The sequence below is a fragment of the Drosophila hydei genome, unplaced genomic scaffold (genome assembly GCF_003285905.1).
Source record: "Drosophila hydei strain 15085-1641.00,03,60 unplaced genomic scaffold, DhydRS2 tig00000426-arrow-arrow-pilon, whole genome shotgun sequence".
In the NCBI taxonomy this organism is placed as follows: Eukaryota; Metazoa; Arthropoda; class Insecta; order Diptera; family Drosophilidae; genus Drosophila; species Drosophila hydei.
Genome location: NW_022045728.1, coordinates 57,645 through 82,350, shown reverse-complemented (window position 1 = coordinate 82,350; position 24,706 = coordinate 57,645). Strand labels below are relative to the sequence as shown.

The following is a 24,706-nucleotide window of genomic DNA, read 5'->3' as shown; positions in this document are numbered from 1 at the left end:
TTGTATAGCAATCAAAGATTTTGTTGCGTTACAGGACTTAAAAACGTAACTTAAAAAATTCAGATGTCGAGCTAAATTTTTTATACTTTTCTATTCATAGTAATTTAGTTATGTGCGCAAAAGTTATAAGTCCAAACTTTCATATATTTTTTGTATATATATTTTAATTATTTTAAGTGGAATATCCCTAATCTGCGGTTTGTTGTGATTTATGCAATGGTCAAGGTGGATGTAGAATACTGGTTAGTTGGAAATACAATTATTATTTTGGATTAACCATATATATTCACATGGTATACATATATATGCATTCACAGTGGAACCTGTAACTTTTCGCTGCAATGTCAGCTGCTGCGGCAGTTTCTGCTGGACGCAGCGCCGGGTGTGCAGGTGTCCTGCCACCAGGGACGACGCGGCGCCTTTGAGGTGACCATCGACGATCATCTGGTGCACTCCAAGTTGGCCAGCATGGCCTTTCCCCAACATCAAAGCGTGCTGGCCCAGGTGCAGCGAGCAGAACGCGGCGAAACGCTGGAAGCAGTGCAGCAGGCACCCATCAAGGACTGCAGCATCATGTAGATTCAAGATTCAAGATACAAGAAACCAAAACACATTCAAATACTAAAAATGTTTTATTTTATATTAAAAAAAAAGGAAAGACAGCAAGTGGCAGCCCAATAAATAAGGCGTGTCTCTTTAGCGCCTGTAGCGATAGCGCTTGAAGTGGAACCACAGCTGGAAGATGTTGTTATGAAACTGGCAACGGAATCCGCGTTTGTAGCTGAACTCCCACTCTCGGTTGACGATCTTGAAGGCGATGTCCTCGTAGGGTGGCCCCGTATGGAATCGCAGCACCGCAAAGTCCGCATTATCCGCGCATGGCGTGAGGAAGTATTGCGGCGTTTGCGATTTGTCCATGAGATCCGGATAGAATATGTTAAACTTGTAGCCCTGCACAATTTTGGGCGGCGGATTGTCCATGTCGTAGTGCGTCTGATTGTATTTGTTCCACTCGAAGCCCGTGTGCACGCGATTGAAGTAGCGCGGCTTGCGTGGCCGATACTTATCGGTGGCCAGCTGAGGCACTGCGTCCAGTGTGGTCTCTACACTGAACTCCGCCTCATCGCCCTGCATGCCCTTGCGCGCCTCGCCGCGCATACGCATCTCCTGCGGCGTCAGCTGTGCCACATCCACGCGCTCCGGATGCACGAACAGTAGCCGCTGCCGCTGCACACGTTGCTCATCATCGCTGTCAGCGTAGAGGCCGCCATCGATGTTATCCTCATCGGCAGGGGTCAGGCGGCGCCCGGTGAAGTCCTCCTCACGTATATAAGTGGGACTATAGTTGCCCAGTTTGTACAAATGACATGAGTGCTCCAGCTCCCTCAACGGACTGTCAGCATTCGGCTCTTCCTCCTCTGGCGCCTCCTGCTCTTGCTGCGGCTGCTGCTCCGGCTCAGCATTTGTGTCCATCTCCTCATCCGATTCTTGTTTGAGCGATGACGATGTGGGCGAATTTATCTCAACCACATTGGGTGGATCGGGCTCGCGCTTCAGCAGCTGCAGCTTCTCGCGCAGCAGCGCCTGGTGGCAATCCCGTAGGCGGGCACGCGCCATATGTGCCTTCAGCTGCGACAGCAGGCTCTCCCAGTAGCTGATGTCAACGCCGTCGGCGCGTCCGCTTATCTTGGCTTCGATGCGCTGGCGCATCTCCTCTAGCTGCTTGGCATTCTTGCCCCGAAATATGTCCGCCACATCCTTAACGACGCTCTGGTGTATGCCATCGCGACGCTGGTTGAGTGAGTTCGATTCGCTCTGTTGAATCTTTAGCTGTTTCTTCAGCTCATCCTGGACAATGGTGATCATGTCGTTCCAGAAGTCAATGTGCTTGCCCTGCTCCAGCTCCTCGTACACCTTGATGTCGACCAGCAGATCCTCCAGCTCGTCTATGGTCAGGCCATGCAACAGCATATACGGCTCGTGCATTTGCATCTCCAGTGCGTCCTCCAGATCCGTCTCCGTATTGGTGGCGGCCACATATTGAGCCAGCAGATCGATTGGCTTCGCACGGCCGTCGCGTATGCGAATCTCGCTGCGTAGACGTGCCTGTTCCAGATGAAACTGGTCCTCCTGGCGCTGCCATTCACGGAATTGAACCGCTTCCTTGGCGCGCTGCTGCTGCATGGCGTCGTCGTCGCGCGCCTGACGCTCCAGTTCGCGTTCCTGGCGTAGTTTTTTCACCTTTTCCAACTCACGACGGTTCTCTAGCTGCTTTTGCAGCGACAGCACTTCAACCGTCTTGCTGGACAGATTGGACAGGCCCTCGACCTCGAGTTTCTTGCCCCAGTGGAAGGTGGAGGTCAGATTGGAGTCGCCAAACGGATTGTCCTCGTTGGAATACGTTTGGTATTCATTGTCCCAGCCCATGCGCTGTCGGCGGCGCTGCTCCTTGGCCTGCTTTTCGCGAAGGCGACGTGCACGCTTCTCCTCGGGCGTCTCCTTCGACTTGATCTCCTCTTTTTGTCGCTGGCGTTCCTGCTGCTCGCGCAAACGACGCTCCTCCAGCGTTTGCAGCAATTTTATCGAATTCATTTCTGTACCGCGTTTGCCTCCAGACCTTCCGCCTGCCTGATCTTGGCGTTTCGATCCTGATGATGACGAGGACGTGGTTGAGCTCGAGGCAGAGGACGAACGTGCTCGCTGCTCTTTGTGTCGAGACGACTGCTCCTTATCCCTTTTTGAGCTCCTTTGTCGACTCCTACTGCGCTTCTCTCTCCGCTTGTGATGATTTCTGTCTGAGTCCCGTTCTCGTTCTCGATCCCGTTCCCTTTCCCGACCACGTTCCCAACGACTTGTGGACCTGTCCCGTTGCCTGTCGCTTCTGCTTGTGTGTTTGTGCTTAGAGCTGTGGGATTTGGAGCTTTTCTTGTGACGGCTGCGACTTCGACTGCGACTACGATGTCGGGATTTCTCCTTGGGCATGTTTGACTGTCGAAATATTAAACGTTTGCACAAATAACAATAGAAAACGCAATGTGTTTGACTTGCGACTGTCTTTTCAGTTAGTTGAAAGCTGCTGCTTGTTATCGATAGTGCGATGACACTGTTAAGCACGAGTGTTGTCCAACACTAACAATTCATAGAAAATATTTTGATCGTTATAAAACAATATAATTCGAATTAATTAATGTATTTTATTAAATTTTGACATGACCATCTGATTTTTTTTACATTTATGTTTGCTTTAAATAAAAATAACCACGTGATAAATGTGCATTGCAGTCAAAATGGTTATAACAGCTACAAAAAAAACTAATCGTGACTGCAAATTATGGATTCAATATAAAAATGAACGAAATGTTTAAGTGTTTAAATGTTTAAACAAAAATAATTTGAAATACATATAAATTCCGGTTAGTTTTTTATCTAAGCCCTCTGGCAACGCTTTTTAAAATTTAAATCTTGCACCAACTTCTCGATATTTATATTAGTTTGTTGGAACTTATCGATATGTATTTTTTTTCACTATAGCGATCCAAATTGATCTTTTTTAAATATAACTTATGGGGTGACATCTCTATAAGTACCGGTTGCGTTTTAACTACCATGAGCAGCTATAAATAACGCTGAGACCTCAACCGAATGCGCAATAATGGTTCGATACACAGCCGAGTTTACAGCTGCAGAGCAGGAACTCATTGACAAGGAGTTTTCCAGACTAGCGGGTAAGTGAGACGTGATGAAATAGCGACACTGATAAGAAACCAATTGAACGATACGTCATGTACTTCTAACGCAGAAAGCACCTACCTCGACCATGCGGGAACAACTCTGTATGCCGAAAGCCAAGTGCTGAACGCAGCGCAGCAACTGCAACGCGATGTTATCTGTAATCCGCACACCTGTCGTGCCACCGGCGACTATGTGGATCAGGTGCGCTACAGGTAAGGTAGTTATTGTTCTAATTACAGTTAAGTTGATAATACTGTTATCTTTTACAGAATTTTAGAGTTCTTCAATACCACCGCAGATGATTATCATGTTGTGTTTACGGCCAATGCAACGGCTGCACTGCGTCTTGTAGCCGAACACTTTGATTTCGCCAGCGATGGCAACTTTCATTATTGCCAAGAGAATCACACTTCAGTGTTGGGCATGCGTCAAGTGGTTAAGGCCAAGGGCATCTATATGCTCACCAAAGACGAAATTCTGCTTAACGAACAGGCACAGCCATCAGCTCCAGCTCCAGCTCCAACAGCACAGGCCAATTCTCTGCTCACCTTCTCGGCTCAGTGCAATTTCAGCGGCTACAAGATGCCCTTGACTGTCATTGAGAAGATACAAAACTGCGGCCTTCAGCAGTTGGGCAAATGCATCTGGAGCGCACAGTCTGAACCAGTAGCGAATGGAGTCGACAAAAATTATTATGTATGCTTGGATGCAGCTGCCTATGCCGCCAGCAGCCCGCTGGACTTGCAACGCTATCGCCCGGACTTTGTTTGCGTCAGCTTTTATAAGATCTTTGGCTACCCCACGGGCGTTGGCGGCTTGTTGGTCAGTCGCCGCGGCGCGGAAGTGCTGCGCAAGCGTTTCTATGGCGGCGGCACCGTAAACTATGTCTATCCACATACCATGGACCATCAGCTGCGCAGCACATTCCACGAGCGCTTCGAGGACGGAACACTGCCATTCTTGTCCATAGTAGAGCTCTTGCAGGGATTTCGCACGCTGGAGCGCCTAGTGCCTGGTCGCAGCATCGAGCGCATTTCACGGCACGTACATGGCCTGGCACGCTATTGTGAGCATCAGCTGAAGCAGCTGAAACATCCCAATGGTGCACCGCTCATCACGCTCTATAACCATGCCGGCTATGAGGATCGTGCCAAACAGGGCGGCACTGTCGCCTTCAACGTGCGCACCGATACTGGGGACTATGTGGGTTTTGGCGAGGTCGCCTGCATGGCCGCACTGCATCGTGTAATGTTGCGCACGGGTTGCTTCTGCAATGTGGGCGCCTGCCAGCAATTTTTGAATCTGAATGATGATACAATGGATGCCATTTATAAGCGCGCTGGACGCATCTGTGGCGATTACTTTGATCTGCTGGATGGACAGCCGACGGGCGCCGTGCGCGTTTCCTTTGGCTACATGACCCGTGTACAAGATGTTGAACGCTTTTTGCAGATGCTGCGTAGCAGCTATCTTGTCATCTCTAAGCCGCAGCTGCGTTTCAGCTTCATTGAGCAGCAGGCGGAGATGCTGCCCAAGGTGCTGCAGCAGCGAGCGCAGCGTTTGCGTCCACGTCTACTCCAGTTGGCCATTTATCCGGTGAAGTCGTGTGCTGCCTTTAAGGTCGGCAAGTCTACGGTTGGCTGGCCCCTGACGAAACAGGGCCTGCAGTATGATCGCGAGTGGATGATCGTCGATATCAATGGCATGGCGTTAACCCAGAAACGCTGCACGGATCTGTGCCTGATACAGCCACGCATTGCGGGAGATCAACTGGAGTTGCATTACGCGGAATCGTCCTGTGCCGTGCCGCTCTCACTGAGCGTTCAGGCTGCGAATTCGGCACGCTGCCACAGCAAGGTCTGTCGTCAGCCCATCGAGGGCTACGATTGCGGCGATGAGGTAGCCAGTTGGCTTAGCCAGCACCTTGGGCTGGAGGGCGTGCGGCTGCTGCGTCAGTCGGCGCAACGCAGCGCACCGGGCACACAGCAGAAGCAACTGAGTTTGGTGAATCAAGCCCAGTTCCTGCTGGTCAATCGTGCCTCGGTGCGTTCGCTACAGTTCGAGGAGCCGCTGGACGAGACGGTCGATCGCTTTCGCGCCAACATAATCATCGATACGGGCTTGCCCTTCGAGGAGCTGGCCTACACGCAGCTGCGCATTGGCTCCATACTCTTCCAAGTCGACGGACCCTGCCAGCGCTGTGACATGATCTGCATCAATCAGCGAACCGGCGAACGTTCGCCAGAGACTCTCACGACCATTGCCCGCATGCAGAGCGGCAAAATGAGATTCGGCATCTACATCTCGCGTCTGCCCAGTGAAACGGAAGATAAGCAGCAGCAACTGACTTGTGGCGATGCCATTATCGTTACTTGAGTGACATTCCAGCGAAAACAGTTTTGTGTAAATATAATTTAAGTGATACTGTAATTTTAAACACTTTGTTTACTTGCCAACCTCGTGCTTATATTGTTTACGCTGAAATAAAATAGAATTTCCTATAAAAACTAGGAAACTATTGAGCATTATTCGATACTGACAGAACTCAATCTAAACATAAGAGTATCTCTTTCTGAAGCACACAGCGTGTGTGCTTCTCACTCTTTCACTCTGTCTCATCCTTTTACTCTTGCAATTTTAAAGCTTATTTACTTCTTTGTTCTTTTCGTTTACATTCAGATTTTATCTCCCTCTCTCGCCCTGTCAATCAATTCACACTTGTAATTCATTTTAATATTTTTTAATTTTAAAATAGATAGTTTTTTGAAAAGCTCGATTCTACTCACAGAATTCGTATAATTGTTATTTAAAACTTACATAAAACCGTTATTTTTCTTATGTCTATCGCTATTTATCGACATTCGATACTCGTGTGATGCGACTGGAGGCGAGCTTGCCTTGTGAGTGTCAATCAGTTGCCGTTAGTACACAAACGAAGCTGCTGGCGAACGGACGACAACAGCGAACAGACAAAGACGAAGACGGACAGGCGCGCAGACACGCGTACACACACACAAACGCACGCACACAGTGTGGAGGCAAAAATGGTGTGAGACAGAGTCCAAGAAAGTATGCAATACAAAGAACTGTGCATAACGGGCCGCCAGCTAAATATATATGTCCGTTACCTACAACAACAAATTGAACAACAACAACGACAGGAACGCGAAAGTAGCTGAAATGTAAAATACCAGAGCTGAGTGTGGTATATGTGCGCTTACACATACATACATACATACATATGTAAATACACAAATATATATGCACAAGCACGCAGTTTCATACAGATCCATGCGCATATGCACATATGCCAAAATGCGTAATTATTTTTGGACAACGCTTTTACAATAACAGCAACGGCAGTAATCACAGCAACAACAAAAACATACATGAACTAGCATGTGTGCGCCTCCATGTGTGTGTGTGTGTAGTACACCTGTATATCACAGCAAAGAAAATAACAAATGAAGTTTTTGTCGAATTCGAATACAACGAATATAGATTTTTATACAATTTAATTTTTTTGCCTAATATTCGAAAGAAAATATAATAAGAAATACGAAAGTAGTACTACTACAAAAAAAAAACAACAACAACAGCTGGGATAACGAAACAGCGCTAGCGAGGGAGTGACGGAGAAGGCACGAATAAAGCGCGCAGAAGACAGAAAGAGGAAGGAAGCGAGAGAGAGGGAGAGTGCGTGTGTGTGTGTGTGTGCAAATAACAACGAAGACGCATAAACAAAACTGAAACTGAAAATATTTGCCCAAAGAATTACGCACATACATACTTACACACATATACTACAACAAAAAGTGAAGAGCAGAGCAGCAAAAGCAACAACAACAACAACAGCAACAACAGACAGTAGCAGCCATCGGGAGCCTGCCTTGCGGCGAAGCACGTACCACGGACCCTCCAAAAATGAATATGCTACACAGCTTTAGCAGCGGTGGCGCCTCCAATGCCAACAGCGATGCCACCAGCGGTGAGTGAGAAAAACTTTTTTTTCACGTTTTGCCATGCCGCAACCACACAAACAATAACAGCCACAGCAACAACACCAATGACAACAAGAGAGATAGCTTTGATATTATGTAGAGCTATGTATATATATATATATATATATAGGTATATGTTTATGTATATTAAACAAAAAGTTGTATGAGTGTGAGTTGAGTGCGTGCGTGCCTGCGTATGTTTATTGATGATTAGAAAGCGTCGCAGCTGAAGGTGAGAAAACGAAATGATTTTATGTTCTGCAAGACAAATGCGAAGTTTATCAGCAACTTTCAGAGTAGCAGAACTTTTGTAATTTGTGTTGCGAGCTCGCGTGCGTGTGTGTGTGTGTGTGTGGATGATATGTGTAGTCAGACATAAAGTTTTCATTCCGCTGATGCCCCCCTTATTAATATTGGAAAGCTTTTATGTAGCATACTTTTATGGGCATGGGAGGAACTGTCTGCAGTTCCAGCACGTTCGTAGAAATAGTTGTGCGTAAATCAAAATGTGTACGCAGAATTGTTATTCCTCTCAGGACTCTCAATAATTTATAAGCACTCGAAGTTGATAAGATCGTAATTTTGGCATATTCTTGAACAGTTTGCAACTGTTTACAGTTCCGTTTGGCAAAGAATTGCCTTGGCAAACTAATTTGATAATCCTGCTAATTACATTCCAGTCCTATCTAATCTTATCATCAATATTGACTTAATTGACAGGCAATATACATAAATGTCTATCTATGTATGTATTTATCTATCAGTCATTATAATAAGAGGCTTAACAGAACGAGATAGGAGAGTGGAGAGAGAGAGAAAGAGACAGTAAACCCAAGTTGACATATCATTGAAATGCTTAAGCCATGATTAAGTAGACTCATTAATTTGAAAGGCAGCTTAGCGATGACATTTAAATGAGGCTTAAGCACCTGGCGAGCTGGTGGCGCTCGTGTCGCTTGCAACTTAATTATATTCACATCTTTAAATGCAACAAGCCCACTAATTGGCATCGATTGCTTAAGTGCACTTTGTGTATGAGCTGCTTTATCTGATAGCCAGCGCCCACTGCTCAGAGCCAATTGGCACTGCCGGCGGAGCCAATTAAATTACGCATACCTGTGAAGTGGCCTTTAGCGAGTCTTGTTGCAATGCCAACGTGAAATGCAAAAGTTCAGGGTCATGCGCGCAAATTTGCATTCATCATTTCAATGTCCTGGCGTGTTGTGGCGCGCGTGTGAGCCTGTTGCACGTTGCACAGCTCTCCTGTCTGTCCGTCCGTCCAGCCGTCCATCCATCAGTCCGAGAACTGACTGTGCTTCTGGCCTTTACCTCCGTCTAGCTAATTGAGTAAATATCGACTTTTAATCAGCGTTTGCGTTGGCACGGCTTACCCCCTTCGATTATTAATTAAGCAACGTTTAAAGTATACGGCTTTGGTTTTCCTTCATTTTTTCTCTTTATCGTTTAGTTTGTATAGTTCATTTAACTTGTTTTACTTCGCTAGGTCTTAGTTTGCTTTAATTACCTAGTAAGCTAAGCTGCTTACCTTAGACCTCTTTCTTACCTTGCCTAACCGCTTCCACTAAACTCGAGCATAAATTCAGCCAATGCAAAGGAAATTTGAATGCTCTTCTCTTAACCCCAAGTTTTGCTCCTGTTATCAAATACTTGGATTTCAAAATCTGGTTACCAAAGCGGAATTCTACGAAGCTACGCTTCGCAGGTAACGTGCACCTGACCTGTTTGTATCTGTGCGTGCGTGCGTACACACACGCATACACGTTTATATGCTTGGCTCTGTTGGGTGGCAAACATATGTTTGGGTCCAGCTTCCATTTACAATATGGCGCGGCGAAATGAAGCGCGAGGTCGTAGCTGACAGCAAATTAAAGGCCCACGAGCAAAAGCAGGACACAAGCTCATATTTACCGTTGGGCTTGCTCACGCACTCGCACTCGCACTCGCACTCGCACTCATTGTAGCTGTCCCTATTGCTCTGACTCTCCCGCTCACTCAACTCACTGGTTCCCTTTTGGCTTGGCGTGTGTAACAGTTGTCGTCTCGCTCGCACCAATGCTCACACACTGTTTGCCTGTCATCAGCTGTTTTATGTTGTTCAGGGTCAAGAGTGTGCGTCGCAGGTGTAGCTAACAGCACGCACTCACACACTCACACACTCACACACTCGCACACACACCACCCGGTGTGCACACCCAGCACACCCAACGCCTAGGTACACACATTGTCTAGTTTACGGTTGAAGCAAGCTTTTCTTCGTTTTGCTTTTTCATTATTTCTTTATTTTGCTGCTTTTTGCTTGGCAAGTCAAGGTTAGCAGCCCCAGCCCGGCTGGCGGCGCTGCCCAGGTATCCTGTTAATTAAATTATATAATGATTAATTCCAATGCGAACTTACCTAATCCCTCTTATCATTTGGCATTCAATATTAACACACCTGTCACTAGAAGTGCCCTGACTAAGCGCCACATGTTTTGATAAGTGTCCTTTCAGACAAGCAATTCTATTATCAGAAATCCATTTGCATCGACTTATACCCCTATGTACATATAGCTAAATGTAAGCGAATCAATATACAGGTTCTTGTATTAGCAAATACTTCCGCCAAATGAGGCATGTGACGATGCCGCCAGCCAAAATCCTGCTTCAACCTATTTGCATTCTAATTAGAAGCGCGCCTTTTGGGCTTCCTTTTCGTATGCCATTAGCATATTTGTGAATACATCCATGAATAGTATACATACACAAGTAGGTGCTCGTTGAGAAGCATGAGCCGAGCTGGAGGAAGCGAATTGACGTTGATAGCGAAATGATTGACAACGGTCTGGAAATGCAATTCCAGTGAGAAGGGCTCGGAAAAGGTTAAGCCGTCAGAAAAGCGTCTGATCCAAGTTTGGGATTGGGCGCCCCCAATATGAAAGGGCATGGAAGCTCTATGCGGACTTGTCAGTGATTGTATTGTGACTTGCGGATTAGGTCTGCCATTGAATTTCAGCCGTAATGCCAAATTCTTGGAAATGTTCAGCACATAATTTGCGGCCCTTTGTGCTTTATTTTTTTCTCAATGCAGACTGTGAGCTGAAGGAGCGCCTGATTGCGAGCGTTAAGAAGGAGGTGAAGCAATTGATGGAGGAGGCGGTCACCAAAAAGTATGTGCACGAGGAGAGCAGTTCCGTGACTTCACTGTGCGCCGCTGTGGAGGCCTGCCTCAGTCACGGTCTGCGGCGTCGTGCTCTGGGCTTGTTCAAGACCTCGTCGACAACGGCGCTAATACAAAAGATAGCCAAGATATGCCCGGAGGCGGACTATGTGAGCCGTCGACTGCTGGAGCTGGAGCTGGCGCAGGAGAGTCATGCGGTTAGCGGCAAGCGCTCATCCTCCAGCAGCGACAGCATCATCAAGCCGAAGCTGCTCAACAAGGGCAGCTGCAGCAGCAGCTCTGTGACCACCATCAATACGGTTGTCGCCTCGGTGGGCGCCAACGGCGCCTCAGCACCGCTGGGCAAATATTTGTGGATTCGCCTGGCACTCTATGAGAAGCGTCTGGCCAAGATAATTGAGCATCTGGTGAGCAACGCTCAGAGCTACTACGATCGCGAGGCGCTGGTCGCCGATCCCGATTACGGCTCCATACTCAGCTCCCTGCTGGTTGGGCCCTGTGCTCTGGAGTTTACGCGCGCCAAGACTGCCGATCACTACTGGTCCGATCCCTGCGCCGATGAGCTGGTAAAACTCGCAGCAGCTCAACTATTTGTTGATAAATTGTCTCATTCTGAATAATTTGCAGGTGCAGCGTCATCGCATCAGTTCGGGCAATCGCACGCCTCCCACCTGTCATCGGCCCATCATTAATTTCAAGCGCAGCCTGCACACCAGCTCGGAGGATACAAGCAGCGGCAGCTTCAAGGCTTGCTCGCCGGCGAGCGTGGCCAAGGACTACGTGGAGTCGTTGCATCAGAATTCCCGCACCACCCTGCTCTATGGCAAGAACAACGTGCTGGTGCTGCCCAAAGATGTGGCTGAGCCGATGCCCGGCTATCTCAGTCTGCACCAGAGCATCCAGTCGCTGACCATCAAGTGGACGCCCAATCAGCTAATGAACGGCTACAATGATCCCGATATGAGCGACAAAAGCTTCTATTGGGGCTATGCTCTCAATATCAATGTCGATGAAATTGTTTACGTGCACTGCCATCAAAATCGCGGCGGTGACACAGGTGGGATCATTATACTAGTTGGTCAGGATGGCGTACAGCGTCCGCCCATACATTTTCCGGAGGGCGGGCACCTGCAGGCGTTTCTCAGTTGCCTGGAGACGGGTCTGCTGCCGCATGGCCAGCTCGATCCGCCGCTCTGGTCGCAGCGCGGCATCGGCAAGCTCTTCCCATGGCCCAAAAGTGTCCGCCGGCACATCCTGCCCTCGGTCATGGAGTCATCAAGCGATGAGACGCCCATTGATTATGTGTTTCGGGTCGTCAGCAAGAGCCAGCATGAGGAGTTCCGTAAGTGGCCGACCGCCGTTTGCCTAGCAAAGCTAATTAAAGTGATTTATACCCTGTAGTGGCCACACATCCCATACTGGAGCTGGGTCGATCGAGTCCGCGGCGCAAGCACCTGGGCAGCTGCTCCACCACCGGCAGCAGCGACTGCTCCAGCAAGAGCTTATCCATTGACCAGAGCAGCAATCCGGATCCGCCATTGATACAGGCCAGTCAAACGGCCAGCATTGAACTGGTCTGCTCCACGATGCGTCGTCAGATCATCTCGCGCGCCTTCTACGGCTGGCTGGCCTACTGCCGTCATTTATCCACGGTGCGCACGCATCTGTCCGGTCTGGTCAATGGTCGCATTACCCCAGATTGTAAGTGAACTGAAATTAGTCCTTGACACTCAAAAGCCTAACGTATCCTGCTTCCAGTGGCCGTTAATGAGCAGGGTCTAACCAGGGAGAAGTGGCTGGCGATGAATGTTGATGGCATCGTTTCTGGCGAGCTAGAGCTTTATCGTCTGGTCTATTTCGGTGGCGTGGAGCATGAGCTGCGCAAGGAGGTGTGGCCGTATCTGCTTGGCCACTATGCCTTCGGCTCGACGCCGGAGGAACGCCAAAAGCAGGACGAGACCTGCAAGCACTACTACGAGACCACGATGAGCGAGTGGCTGGCCGTGGAGGCGATTGTGCGACAGCGGGAGAAGGAGAAGACGGCCTTGGCTGTGGCTAAGCTGAGCGCAGAGCAAGCACAGCTGGCAGCCAATGCCAATCCACTCGCTTCGAACGTTCAGCTGACCAATGGCAATGGTCAGCTAGAGCTGGACAACGACGGCTTGGCCGAGGGCGAGAATGATGTATTTGATGACAACGACTTTTCGGACATCTCCGATCCGGGCGATGAGTTCGATGAGCAGCAGCCACAGTTGGAGGCTGAGCAGCAGCTGCTAGCGGCAGAGGAAAACGAGGAACAGACAGCCGAGCTGCCGGCTCAGCTGAGCGGACAAGTGGTGCTGGAGTTTCAGAACATTGACGATATGGAGCCACTGCGCTTGCATGACAATTGCTTCGGTGATTCCGAAGCCGAAGGCGATCTAGGTTTCAGTCTAGACGGCAGTGGCAACATATTGTTGCTTAGTATTAAGAGTTCACCTTCGACCAGCAGCTACGAGACGGTGGGCAATGAGTTTGGCGATCTGACAGATGCCAAAGTCTTAGACGAGGCAGGTGTGGAGCCAGAAGCGGATGCCGATGCGGATGCCGATGCGGATGCGGAGGCGAATGGTCAGTTAACTAAATTTCATAGTGCGGACGATGTGCGTCACGATGAGGAGCATCCGGCAACATCAGTCATTATCACAGAAGCCGCCTCACTGGATGACCTTGACGCACAATGCAATGACGACGAGCCCACCGAGGAGTTTACCTCACGCAAAACAAGCCTCATGTCGCCCCTGAACGAGGACATCACCGTCGTCGCCTCATTGGATGCGTTGCAGGAGCCAAAGTCTGTCTGCGTCTCACCAGCCAGCTCCAATGGCGGAGTCTATAGCGTGGAGCTGCTAGAACAGTTTGGTCTAAATCTGCATCGGATCGAGAAGGATGTGCAGCGCTGCGATCGCAACTATTGGTACTTTGCCAGCGAGAATCTGGACAAGCTGCGCAATGTGATATCGACGTATGTGTGGGAGCATCTGGATGTGGGCTACATGCAGGGCATGTGCGACCTGGTCGCTCCATTGCTGGTCATCTTCGATGATGAATCGCTCAGCTACAGCTGCTTCTGCAAGCTGATGGAGCGCATGATCGAGAACTTTCCCAGCGGTGGTGCCATGGACATGCATTTCGCCAATATGCGGTATCTATCTCTATATCTATGCGCTCCACTCTATCTGTCTCTTATCTCGATTGCCTTCTCTCTCTCTCTCTCTCTCTCGTGCTCAGCTCGCTAATTCAGATACTGGACTCGGAGATGTACGACCTAATGGACTCGAATGGGGACTATACGCACTTCTATTTCTGCTACCGCTGGTTCCTCTTGGACTTCAAGCGCGAGCTCATCTATGACGATGTCTTTGCCACCTGGGAGGTGATCTGGGCGGCCAAGCACATTGCCTCCGGGCATTTTGTGCTCTTCCTGGCGCTGGCGCTGCTCGAAACCTATCGCGACATCATTTTGTCCAACAGCATGGACTTTACAGATGTCATCAAGTTCTTTAACGGTAAGATCAATCGGGAATTTGCTTAAATATATAATATCTGATCATCTGATGCCTTTCAGAAATGGCCGAGCGTCACAATGCCCAGTCGATTCTGCAGCTGTCACGCAGCCTCGTCCTGCAATTGCAGACAATAATTGAGAACAAATAAGTTTTTGCAAAGGAGCATGATTTGGAGCCGGCACTGGAACTGGAACTGGAACTGGAACTGGAACTAGCAGTGGCAGTGCAACTCAAATTGGCTTCGTGGCAACTGTGTGTATAATATGTGTGTGCATGCATGTCCGTGTGTGTGAGTGTGAGAGAGCGTGTGTGCGTCAGCGAGTGAGTGTAGTAGAGTGTGATCCACAGCAGTTATAAACTAGCACAGTGTAGGCTCAAGCAAATAGTTTACCAGTCACATGCAATACATAGTATCCGTACTTCCTTGAACAGTATTGGAGAGTTATATACATCGTTATATATGGTAGAGAGCACTAAAGTATCGCATACTATTGTAGGTATTATACAGGAGATGAACTTTATAAACGAAAAAAAACCACACACAGCAAGTAGGGGAGATGGAGATGCGAATAGGCTATATAGTTGAATGATTATACGTGCTTAGACTTAAGTAACGGTAACTGAAACTGTAGCTGTAACAGTAGCTGTATTAAATGCACCGTTAGGACACCGAACGCTCTAGGGGCAGTTGTTAGTTAATTATCGGTTATCATGTATCCTTGACGGCCAATCGGTTATCGATTATGGCTTATCGTTTATCGATCATGCGTTGTTTAGAATTGAACGAGTATTGCCCGCGGCACGGGCCCTTTTGCAATTTATGATTAACTGGCTGGGAATCGTTTTAAAGCCAAAACAAAGAAAAAAAAACATTTATTAAGTCGAAGACGAAACATAACGAAATTAAGCCGCAAAGAAATGTAGTGACCTGAACATAACAAAACGTTAAATATACTATAAACAAAGGAAATGTTAAGCAACAATATAAATTATTTATACTTATACAATATACATGAATATATACATAGATATACATATACATATACATATATATAAATATATACATACATACATATACATAGGCAAGCATATACTGTATGCTGACACACACACACACACAGACACAAATATATATGTATATAAACATAACTATTTAGAGACAGTTGCATATTTATACGTTTTATATACTCAGAAATGAGAATATTGTTTCATATATACACACACACACATACACACATATATGTGTGTATCAATATGTTCACACACACATACATACATGAGCACTAGTTGTGGTGGTGTGGCAGGGCTTTTGTGGATGGGGCGGGCGGGTTTTTAGATTAAGCAGCTACTGCTTCTATTATTGTTAATGCTATGTTAGAGTTTGTCATAGATAAACACACACACACACACACACACACACACACACTAGTACAAGTACTAAATGTTTCAATTGTTTGCTGGCCAAGGCAATTGTTTGATTTGGTGCTTGCCATTTGCCACTGGCAGCTGCTCGAGTTGCTCAAGTTGGCTTGTGGAGGCATCTATATACACATATATGGAGATGATTTATAGACCAAATCTTGATATTATATAATGCGATGCGGCTTAGATTGAACGAAAATTGTAGTGTATTATGAAGTGTTAGAGACATATGTTTGTTTGCTAGTTACAATAACGACTTGATATGAGGGAATGATGCAATGCCTGTCGTAATATACTATATATATATAACAGCTGCATGTATATATATTCTACTAATCACGCAAAGTTTGTTTCATAATACTCCAGACTCTTTTTCATCGATTTCGATGCAAATACTCTCAGGCATTCGTATACCCTGTACACAGACAAATAGTAGCTATATACATTAGCTCTCGATGAAAGTCCGTTTAGAAAAAATACTAAATAAAATACCAGCAGCTAGACAGCGCCAGCAGAACGTCCTAAAGGGACTACGTGACACAGGGTTTTTTGATACAGGGTATACGCTAGTCGGTACTGTACGACTAGAGCACACATTTCTGTTCGATTCAATCTGGTTTCCTTTCATTAGTTGTCGTGCAGGCGCACCAAAAACTCCCTCCATTGGGCTAAAAGGTTTGTTGTTTACACACAGGTAATACGCGCATGCAGATACTATATTATATATATACATACATACATACATATATATATTTATAAATATATACCCAGTAACTGCGAAACGCACGCTTTTTGTGTATAGAAAAACACCCAAAAAAAAAAAAAAAACGAAAATTAAAAAAAAATTAATGTGATTTCTTGTTGCTTCTATAAATATTGATATTTTTGTAAGCGCTAACGAAATGATGCATAAATTGATACAAGTACGATAAACATACATACATATATACACATATATATACATATATATTAAACTTTAAAGTTCGCATTCGGGTGAGAGTTTAATTGAAGCCTAGAACAAAAAGGTGCAAATGATTCAAAGATTTGATAAAACTTTTGATAAACATATTCGACGAACGCAAGGAAAATTTAGCGGCAAAGGGCAGAAAAGAAGCATTATTATTTGAATATTACCTGAACTAGCTATACATATATAGAGCATTAACACACACACGTAAGCATATAAAATACATATATATATATAGTATATATATACACACATATAAGTCAATATATACATGGATATTATGTTAAGTTCTAGGGCTAAGCGTATAGCAAGAGCTCTGATCATCTTTACTGGCTAATGCACACACACACAGCTATATATATATGAGTGTGTGTGTGTTTGTGCATAGTCAGACATATATACTCAATATATATATACATCTATATATATATATATATATATAAATACCACAAGCATTGAATGAAAAAGTTAGCAAACGCCATTATACATAGCTGAAGCGAAAGTGAATAATAGTTATATGAATATTCACATATACAGAGACACAAACACGAATACATATATATATATATATACATACACATATTTAAAAAAAGCAAAAAAAAAATTAAATAAAAAAACATTAAAAATGATAAAATAAATGTGAAATATGCAAAATTGATTACAACACCAAAAACAAAGAAATTCTTTTTATTTTAGATAATATTTTTGGATGAAAAATAATTCTATTTTTGGTAAGTATCAATCGGGTCGGGTTTTAGAGTGGAAAAATTTAAAAGTTTAAATGAATATTTAATTTTAGAAAAGATATTTTATAATGAAAGTCAGTCAAATAAATTATGCCTTAGCAAAGTCTTACTTAAAATTAAATTAAAAAATTAAATTAAAACATTAAGTCATATTTTAGTCTTCAGCTAAGCTTGAATCTCAAGTACTCAAAAATCAATAGAATTGAATTAAGTCAATTTTGATGCCTTTTCTTTATTTGCAAATATTTAAATAGATGTAAATATTTTTAAAATATTTCCAAAATTAAAAAAAAAACTTAAGTTGCAAGTTCAGATTAAAAACTGGGTGTAGGCAGTTGCTTAGAGCCGTCTGGAGAGCCACAGTATTTTGTTAGCATTATATATTCCATTTCGGTAGATATAAGTATAAGGCTAAAGCGATCATTAAAAAAGACGATGAACTTTGTGTTGTGCTGCTCGACTTACTAAACTCTCATACACAATAACTAAGAGTGCTCCGACCAGGTAGTGCTCGACTAAGAGATACCCGGAAGCCCGTCTCGTGCTTTTTGTAATGATGAGTAAATGAGAAGTAAGCTTCTTGATATGGTATATATATATATGTACGTAAAACCTTCGAGGTCTAAATCGATGCGGCTGCTGATCTTATGTCCTTTATGTAGTCTAAAACGACTTTTCATCTATCAGCAAAGACAAGATAAGCTGAATACGCTTTCTACTGCTTTTATGGTTTGCGAACGCATACTTCAAGTAGAGACGGCAGCGCTGTGGCCTTGCTTCAATACGTGATTAGGTTAGCAGATTCAACTGAGGGATTCATCTAAGGGAGGGTATCCGAGTGAGGGATCCCAGGGCGGTGTCCGAGGAAGGTATCAAAGTGAGGGTTCAAAGTTAAATATTTAAGTGAGGGATTCAAGTGAGAGATCCAAAGGAGTAATCAAAAGGGAGGGGTCGAAGAGAGGAATTCAAGGGAGATATGCAAGTCAGGGATTCAAGGGAGGGATCCAAGGGTCGTATTCAAGTAAGGGATCTATGTAAGGTATCCAAGTGTGGGTGCCAGAGGAGGGAGCTAGGTGAGATATTCAAGTGAGGGATCCATGGGAGAGATCTAAGGGTGGTATTCAAGCTAAGTGAGATATTCAAGTGAAGAACCCGAGTGAGAGGTATTAGAGAGGAATCCAAGTGAGAGATCCAAGGGAGAGATCCACGGTTGGTATCCAAGTAAGGGATCCAAGTGAGGTATCCAAGTGTGGGATAGCAAGAAGGGAGTGAAGTGAGATATTCAAGTGAAGAACTCGAGTGAGGGACATAAGACAGGGATCCAACTGAGGGATCTATGGGAGAGATCCAAGGGTGGTATTCAAGTAAGGGATGCACGTAAGGTATCCAAGTAAGATATCGATGTAAGGTATCCAAGTGTGGACCCAAAGAAGCTAAGTGAGATATTCAAGTGAGGGATCCAAGTGAGGGATTCCGATTAGGGATCCAAGTGAGGGAGCCATGGGAGTGAAACATCCGATTAGTGAAATACCACCTCATACCTAATTGCATGTTCAGTAGGTCTTTTGAATTGACGGAGGAAGTGAAAGCAGATGTATTTACTTGTGTATATATAATTGCTTAAGTCTATATTATATAAAGTTTGGCAAATCGGGCTGCTTGAGATATATGGCTCCATCTATAAAGATTGTTGTTCCGATCTAGAGTTAGCAAAATGTTGTTTTCTTATTCCTAGTTTTGCTTAGGTTCCGATCATACACAGGAAGTAAAAAATTTCATATTCAAAGTGAGAATAAAGTAGTTCGTTTTGTTGTGGTAAACATTCTGTAGGTTGAGCTAAGTGTGTATTTATTTATTTATTATAAACAAGTAAACACATGTGTGTATAAAATAGCCTAAGGACATTCATTTGCTTGAGTGCACATGGACGACGACGACTGCGAAGTCGATGCAGTTCGCTTGCTTTCAGATGTCAAGGAAATGCTGTGATGGGCGCACAGGCATCAGATTTGATGTTTGGCACACAGGAATTCGGAGTGTGCAGGTTAGGTAAGCGGGGCCCAGTGACGCCACAGCGCGCAACAGGAGCAGGAGCTGGGGCAGCAGCTGGGGCAGGAGCTAAATCTAGTGCGGAGCGGGTTGCAGTAAGCGCAGCGCGCAAACTCGCCAACTCGCAAGCGCAAGCTAGCAAAGGCGAAGCAACAGTAAGAACAGATGCCGAATTTGGGGCAAACTGAGAACTGGGGCTGGGGTCAGAGCCGGGTCGTTTGTCCTGTTGCTTGTGGCGAACGGCGTTCGACGTCAGCACTGTACATATGTATACGAGCGCACATACAGATACATACGATTACGGCAGACGTGCAAGCGGGACAGCAAGTGTTAAAGGGCAGTTAAAAAAGCTTTTGGTGCTGGGCTAAAAGGGAAAGGCGGGCAGCCAGAAGGGCTGACAGCGCAGCTGAGCTCTGACTGTGGCCACTGGCTGACTGGCTGACTGGCTGGCTGGCACCGCAGCAACACTAACAGCGACAACGACAGCGACAGCGACAGCGACAGCGACTGAGGCAGCGGCAGCAGCGGCAGCGGCAGCGGCAGCGGCAATGGCAATGGCAACCCCAATAGCAACAGCTTCGTGGATTTGTGGAACGCAACGATTGCCAGCTTTCAGTTTTACTTTTGAGCTGGTCGCGTGCGGTCGTAACGCTTTTTGCTAACTGCCAATATTATAATAGCTTAAACAGTAACAGACAGCCAGACACACACACACACACACACATACATAGGATTTTTGTTATTGTTTTTTTTTGTGTTCATAATAATACGACAGTTATTCTCTCTGACTGCTGCTCCTCGCTTTAGGGCACTGGTTCCTGGCAATGGCAGCAATAGCAACAGCTACAGCAACAGCAGCGTACGTTGCTCCCCAGCGGCAGCATGCCAAATTCTGTATAAAACGCAGTCAGCCAGCAACTAGTAAATAAGCGAGCCGAGCTGGCTAAATGAAAGTGAAAGCGATAGCAGGAACCAGCGAGCATTATTATTGTAAACAGGACACAGTTAGCAAGAAATTACTTATACGCAACGTGGACCGTTGCTGAAACCGCACGCACATACGCACGCACGCACGCACACACAGCAGATCCGACAGACTACATAAATAAAATAACAAAAAAGAAACATATACATATTCTGTATATGTATATACATATTTTACGCGCGCGTGTGTAAAAGTTAAAAGCTTCGCTGCTTTAGGGCTGGCAACATGGTGCAAACAACTGCAGGTATTTAGCCAACACATATACATATACACACACCTTCGTAATATGCATGCTCTAATTTGTTGTAATAGTCGAAAATATTCATAATTGGGTCAACTAATAATGCTGCAGGAATCTGATTGGCGCGACTCTAAAACGCTTGCAACCTCTCTCTCTCTCTCTCTCTCTCTCTCTCACACTCTCTGTGTGTGTGTGTGTCGCTGCCGCGCCTGGTTGTATGCAGCAGCAGTTTGAAGACACTGCAGGCAGAGAACTGCGAGCTGCAGGCTGCAGCCACCTGACTAAGCTAGTCACAAATACAAATGCAAGGCGCCTCAGCGATGCCAAGACTAAGACTAAGTAACCAACAGCTCAAAGGCCCAAAGAAATGTTAAGTGTTTGTGCTAGCCAAGTTAGTTCAGGCCTAGCTGCTGTGCAGCTGAAGGCCGCTGTCGCTTAGTTAGCTGCGAGCATTAATCTTGAGTGCGTAAAACTTTTATGAATGAAAAGTCAATGGGCAGCTGAATTGAGCAAGGAATACGCACAGCCGACTGCATGTGGGCGTTTGTTTATGTACGTAACTTAAAGTCGTGGGCTTTGTTACGAGGACAACACACAGACAGCTGCAGAAAACCGGATTAGCTTCGCGTACTATGAAGCCGGGGGGAGCCACAGGGAAATACTTTAGCACAAATTGTTTTTATATGCGTATGTCACGAGCACATTTCCTGCTCCTGCTGTTCGCGCCCGACGCATTCCAGCAACCTTTTAATCTACTATTACGGCGCATCACGTTAGTTGATCCCTAAATATGCAGCTCTTGCAGCTTTGCCAGAAATCTCTCTTGATCTATGCATTGGGGCGACTCTTCAGCAGCCATAGGACTGCTGTTATCTAAATGTATTGTATGACATCTGCCTTAAGTGTCGATAAGGGTATTTCTGAGCTCAGCTTTCTAAAGATTTCTTTTACAGCTTTCAATGTGCTGAACAGCAGGGGCTCTGCATTGCTTGTGGGCATATTGCATGCGTGGCTTGGCTTGCCTTCTGCCAGACGCAGGCATGCGAAATGCATTAGGCAAAGAATAGAGCTAACTTTACTTATATGCAATATTTATATATGTATACATATATATTAGAGATCTAGTCCTGTTTCCTTATCCAGCTCAGAGGCTTATAAAATGTCGGTAAATGCAGTGACCCAGCAAGAGTGATATTATTTTTAATAACTCTATTCCAGTTGTTGCTTAAGTTATCGATAACATTTAGATGTACAATTAATTCATAATATATGCCAATTCATTATAAATCATCTACTGCTGTATATAGTCATGTTTCTTTATCAATTTATCTCAAAGGCTTATAAAATATTGGTAAATAAATTTATTGATACATAATGCAGTGACCCAGCAAGAGTGATATTATTTTTAATAACTATATTCCAGTTGTTGCTTAAGTTATCGATAACATTTAGATGTACAATTTTTTAATAATATATGCCATTTGATTATAAATCATCTACTGCTGTATATAGTCATGTTTCTTTATCAATTTATCTCAAAGGCTTATAAAATATTGGTAAATAAATTTATTGATACATAATGCAGTGACCCAGCAAGAGTGATATTATTTTTAATAACTATATTCCAGTTGTTGCTTAAGTTATCGATAACATTTAGATGTACAATTTTTTAATAATATATGCCATTTAATTATAAATCATCTACTGCTGTATATAGTCATGTTTAGTAATCAAATTATCTCAAAGGCTTATAAAATATTGGTAAATAAATTTATTGATACATAATGCAGTGACCCAGCAAGAGTGATATTATTTTAAATAACTCTATTCCAGTTGTTGCTTAAGTTATCGATAACATTTAGATGTACAATTAATTCATAATATATGCCATTTGATTATAAATCATCTACTGCTGTATATAGTCATGTTTCTTTATCAATTTATCTCAAAGGCTTATAAAATATTGGTAAATAAATTTATTGATACATAATGCAGTGACCCAGCAAGAGTGATATTATTTTTAATAACTATATTCCAGTTGTTGCTTAAGTTATCGATAACATTTAGATGTACAATTTTTTAATAATATATGCCATTTGATTATAAATCATCTACTGCTGTATATAGTCATGTTTCTTTATCAAATTATCTCAAAGGCTTATCACAGGTCTGTAAATCTAGTTTTGACACGCAATGCAGTGACCCAGCAAGAGTAATACCATTTTCAATAACTATATTTCAGCAGTTGCTTAAGTTATCGATTACATTTAGATGTAAAAGTATTCAATAATATTTGCCATTTATTTGTTAAGCATTTAACGCCTGCTAAGTGCATGAAATAATATTCATAAAAGGTTATCAAACTTTGCCTCTGTCGTAAATATGCAGCGTGATGCTCAATATGGCTTCAGTCAGCAGTCAGCAGTCAGCAGTCAGCAGTTGAAAGGTTTAACTATAAGCACACTCGAGTAGAGATTGGTACAAAGTGCAAAACATCCAGATATAGATATTCGCATCACAAGAAACGCATTTCGGCGAATGCTGCTATGGTCAAAGTGAAAGTTGTGCCGCTACCTTGAAGCACTTCCAGCTGCAACCGCTGAGAAAGCAAATGATGTAATTAAATATTTCATAATTAAAGGCAGGAATGTAGCTTCAAAATAAGTAATGTTAACAATGTAATAATTGAAATTGCTATCATTTTACTGCCATTTCGTTTGCTACTGCCCTCAGTTGGCCACATTCTAGTTGCTAAATAAATAAAGATTTTGTGGCGTTAATAGATTTTTGCCAACAATTTAAAGTTGGGGCTAGTGAATAGGTATATTAGAGTATTTGATGGTTGGCTACGCATTCCAATTCAGGCAGAAATGTTTCCCTTTGTGATAGAAATGTCAGCGTTTCTATCTGCATCATCGTTTCATACTGGCAGAGGGCCATGCGGCCCTTCGCTGGCATTCCACACATCATCTCAGTGTATTTATTTTGTCATGCCACGCTGCCTTGGTGTGTATTCAAGCAGGACCCCAACTGACAGTTACAGAGCACAAAGCTAATGTGAGGCAAATAGGCACGCATCGAAAGCATTCGGGGCGCCGAGCACTGGGAATTTCGAAGGCGTTGGCACGCTTTCTGGAGCATGGCCATAAAACATAGAAAGCTAAAAGCTGCGTAGCAGCAGCAGCAGCAGGAGCAGCAGCAGCAGGGTCTAGCTGTCAGCGACAGTGCCGTCATTCTCGACTCACATGTCAGCAACAGTCGGTGCCATTAACGTTCCTAACTGATGCCCGTGCTCTGTCTGGACATCATTAATTTGCCCCTGCAGCCAGCGTCCAAGGCGAAGGCAAAACAAAAAGCAATTACACTCAAAAGTATAGAGCTTTCCATAGATAATGGCAACGAGGACTGCTGCCCCAACCAGAATCAGGCATCCGCATTGTGTATATAAGCTGGCACAGACCGCAACTTCTTCTGCACAACTTGGTGTACAGAATTATGTCGAAGAGCGCCTCAGGCGAGGCGGCGCTGGGCTACCTTTGCGCATTGGCAGACTAGCGAAAGCCAAGCGCAGGTTGCCGGTAATTAAAACTCTTCTGCATATTTACAATGACTTTTACAGAGTGAGTAGCTGGGCAAAGAAATAGAAAATGGATTTGCTAGTTTCTTGAAGTTAATTAGTCTCTAAAGCCGCAAAGCAGACTTGCTTAGCTGAAATACAGTTTAAGGCAATAAGTCTGAGTCCGTGCCGTTGTCTCTTTACTTAGTTAGCCTAGGCCGACTGCGAGCATTAATCTCGAGTGCGTAAAACTTTTATGAATGAGAAGCCAATGGGCAGCTG

General features: G+C 44.7%; 4 protein-coding genes across 5 annotated transcripts; 3 read left to right on the top strand and 1 right to left on the bottom strand.

Annotated features, from left to right (window-relative positions):
* The first annotated feature begins 142 nt into the window (after positions 1–142).
* LOC111593033 (migration and invasion enhancer 1) lies at positions 143–729 on the top strand. The gene is made up of 2 exons (XM_023305599.2): positions 143–242; positions 318–729. The coding sequence occupies exons 1-2, from the start codon at positions 217–219 to the stop codon at positions 577–579; spliced, it is 288 nt and encodes a 95-aa protein (XP_023161367.1). The 5' UTR covers positions 143–216; the 3' UTR covers positions 580–729.
* On the bottom strand, positions 635–3,132 carry LOC111593032 (cactin). The gene has a single exon (XM_023305598.2). It carries the CDS (start codon positions 2,980–2,982, stop codon positions 697–699), a length of 2,286 nt encoding a protein of 761 aa, XP_023161366.2. The 5' UTR covers positions 2,983–3,132; the 3' UTR covers positions 635–696.
* A 379-nt stretch (positions 3,133–3,511) lies between these two features.
* Positions 3,512–6,208, top strand: LOC111593031 (molybdenum cofactor sulfurase). Its single transcript, XM_023305597.2, has 3 exons — positions 3,512–3,725; positions 3,800–3,944; positions 4,002–6,208. The coding sequence occupies exons 1-3, from the start codon at positions 3,653–3,655 to the stop codon at positions 6,106–6,108; spliced, it is 2,325 nt and encodes a 774-aa protein (XP_023161365.2). The 5' UTR covers positions 3,512–3,652; the 3' UTR covers positions 6,109–6,208.
* A 1,325-nt stretch (positions 6,209–7,533) lies between these two features.
* LOC111593044 (small G protein signaling modulator 2) lies at positions 7,534–14,993 on the top strand. 2 transcript variants are annotated; one of them, XM_023305614.2, is made up of 7 exons: positions 7,534–7,720; positions 10,821–11,476; positions 11,538–12,252; positions 12,312–12,611; positions 12,669–14,094; positions 14,181–14,458; positions 14,518–14,993. In XM_023305614.2, the coding sequence occupies exons 1-7, from the start codon at positions 7,657–7,659 to the stop codon at positions 14,604–14,606; spliced, it is 3,528 nt and encodes a 1,175-aa protein (XP_023161382.2). In that variant the 5' UTR covers positions 7,534–7,656; the 3' UTR covers positions 14,607–14,993. The 2 variants fall into 2 exon arrangements, with proteins under 2 accessions (XP_023161382.2, XP_023161381.2); XM_023305613.2 differs by having other exon boundaries at positions 7,664–7,720; positions 10,503–11,476.
* Positions 14,994–24,706: the final 9,713 nt, after the last annotated feature.

Coding starts and splice junctions, on each gene's coding strand:
- LOC111593031 (XM_023305597.2), top strand. CDS start 3,653: ATGGTTCGATACACAGCCGAGTTTACAGCTGCAGAGCAGGAACTCATT. Junction 3,726..3,799: donor GGAGTTTTCCAGACTAGCGG/GTAAGTGAGACG, acceptor CTTCTAACGCAG/AAAGCACCTACCTCGACCAT. Junction 3,945..4,001: donor GTGGATCAGGTGCGCTACAG/GTAAGGTAGTTA, acceptor TATCTTTTACAG/AATTTTAGAGTTCTTCAATA.
- LOC111593033 (XM_023305599.2), top strand. CDS start 217: ATGGTCAAGGTGGATGTAGAATACTG. Junction 243..317: donor AAGGTGGATGTAGAATACTG/GTTAGTTGGAAA, acceptor ATGCATTCACAG/TGGAACCTGTAACTTTTCGC.
- LOC111593044 (XM_023305613.2), top strand. CDS start 10,751: ATGCCAAATTCTTGGAAATGTTCAGCACATAATTTGCGGCCCTTTGTG. Junction 11,477..11,537: donor ATCCCTGCGCCGATGAGCTG/GTAAAACTCGCA, acceptor AATAATTTGCAG/GTGCAGCGTCATCGCATCAG. Junction 12,612..12,668: donor TGGTCGCATTACCCCAGATT/GTAAGTGAACTG, acceptor TCCTGCTTCCAG/TGGCCGTTAATGAGCAGGGT.
- LOC111593032 (XM_023305598.2), bottom strand. CDS start 2,982: ATGCCCAAGGAGAAATCCCGACATCGTAGTCGCAGTCGAAGTCGCAGC.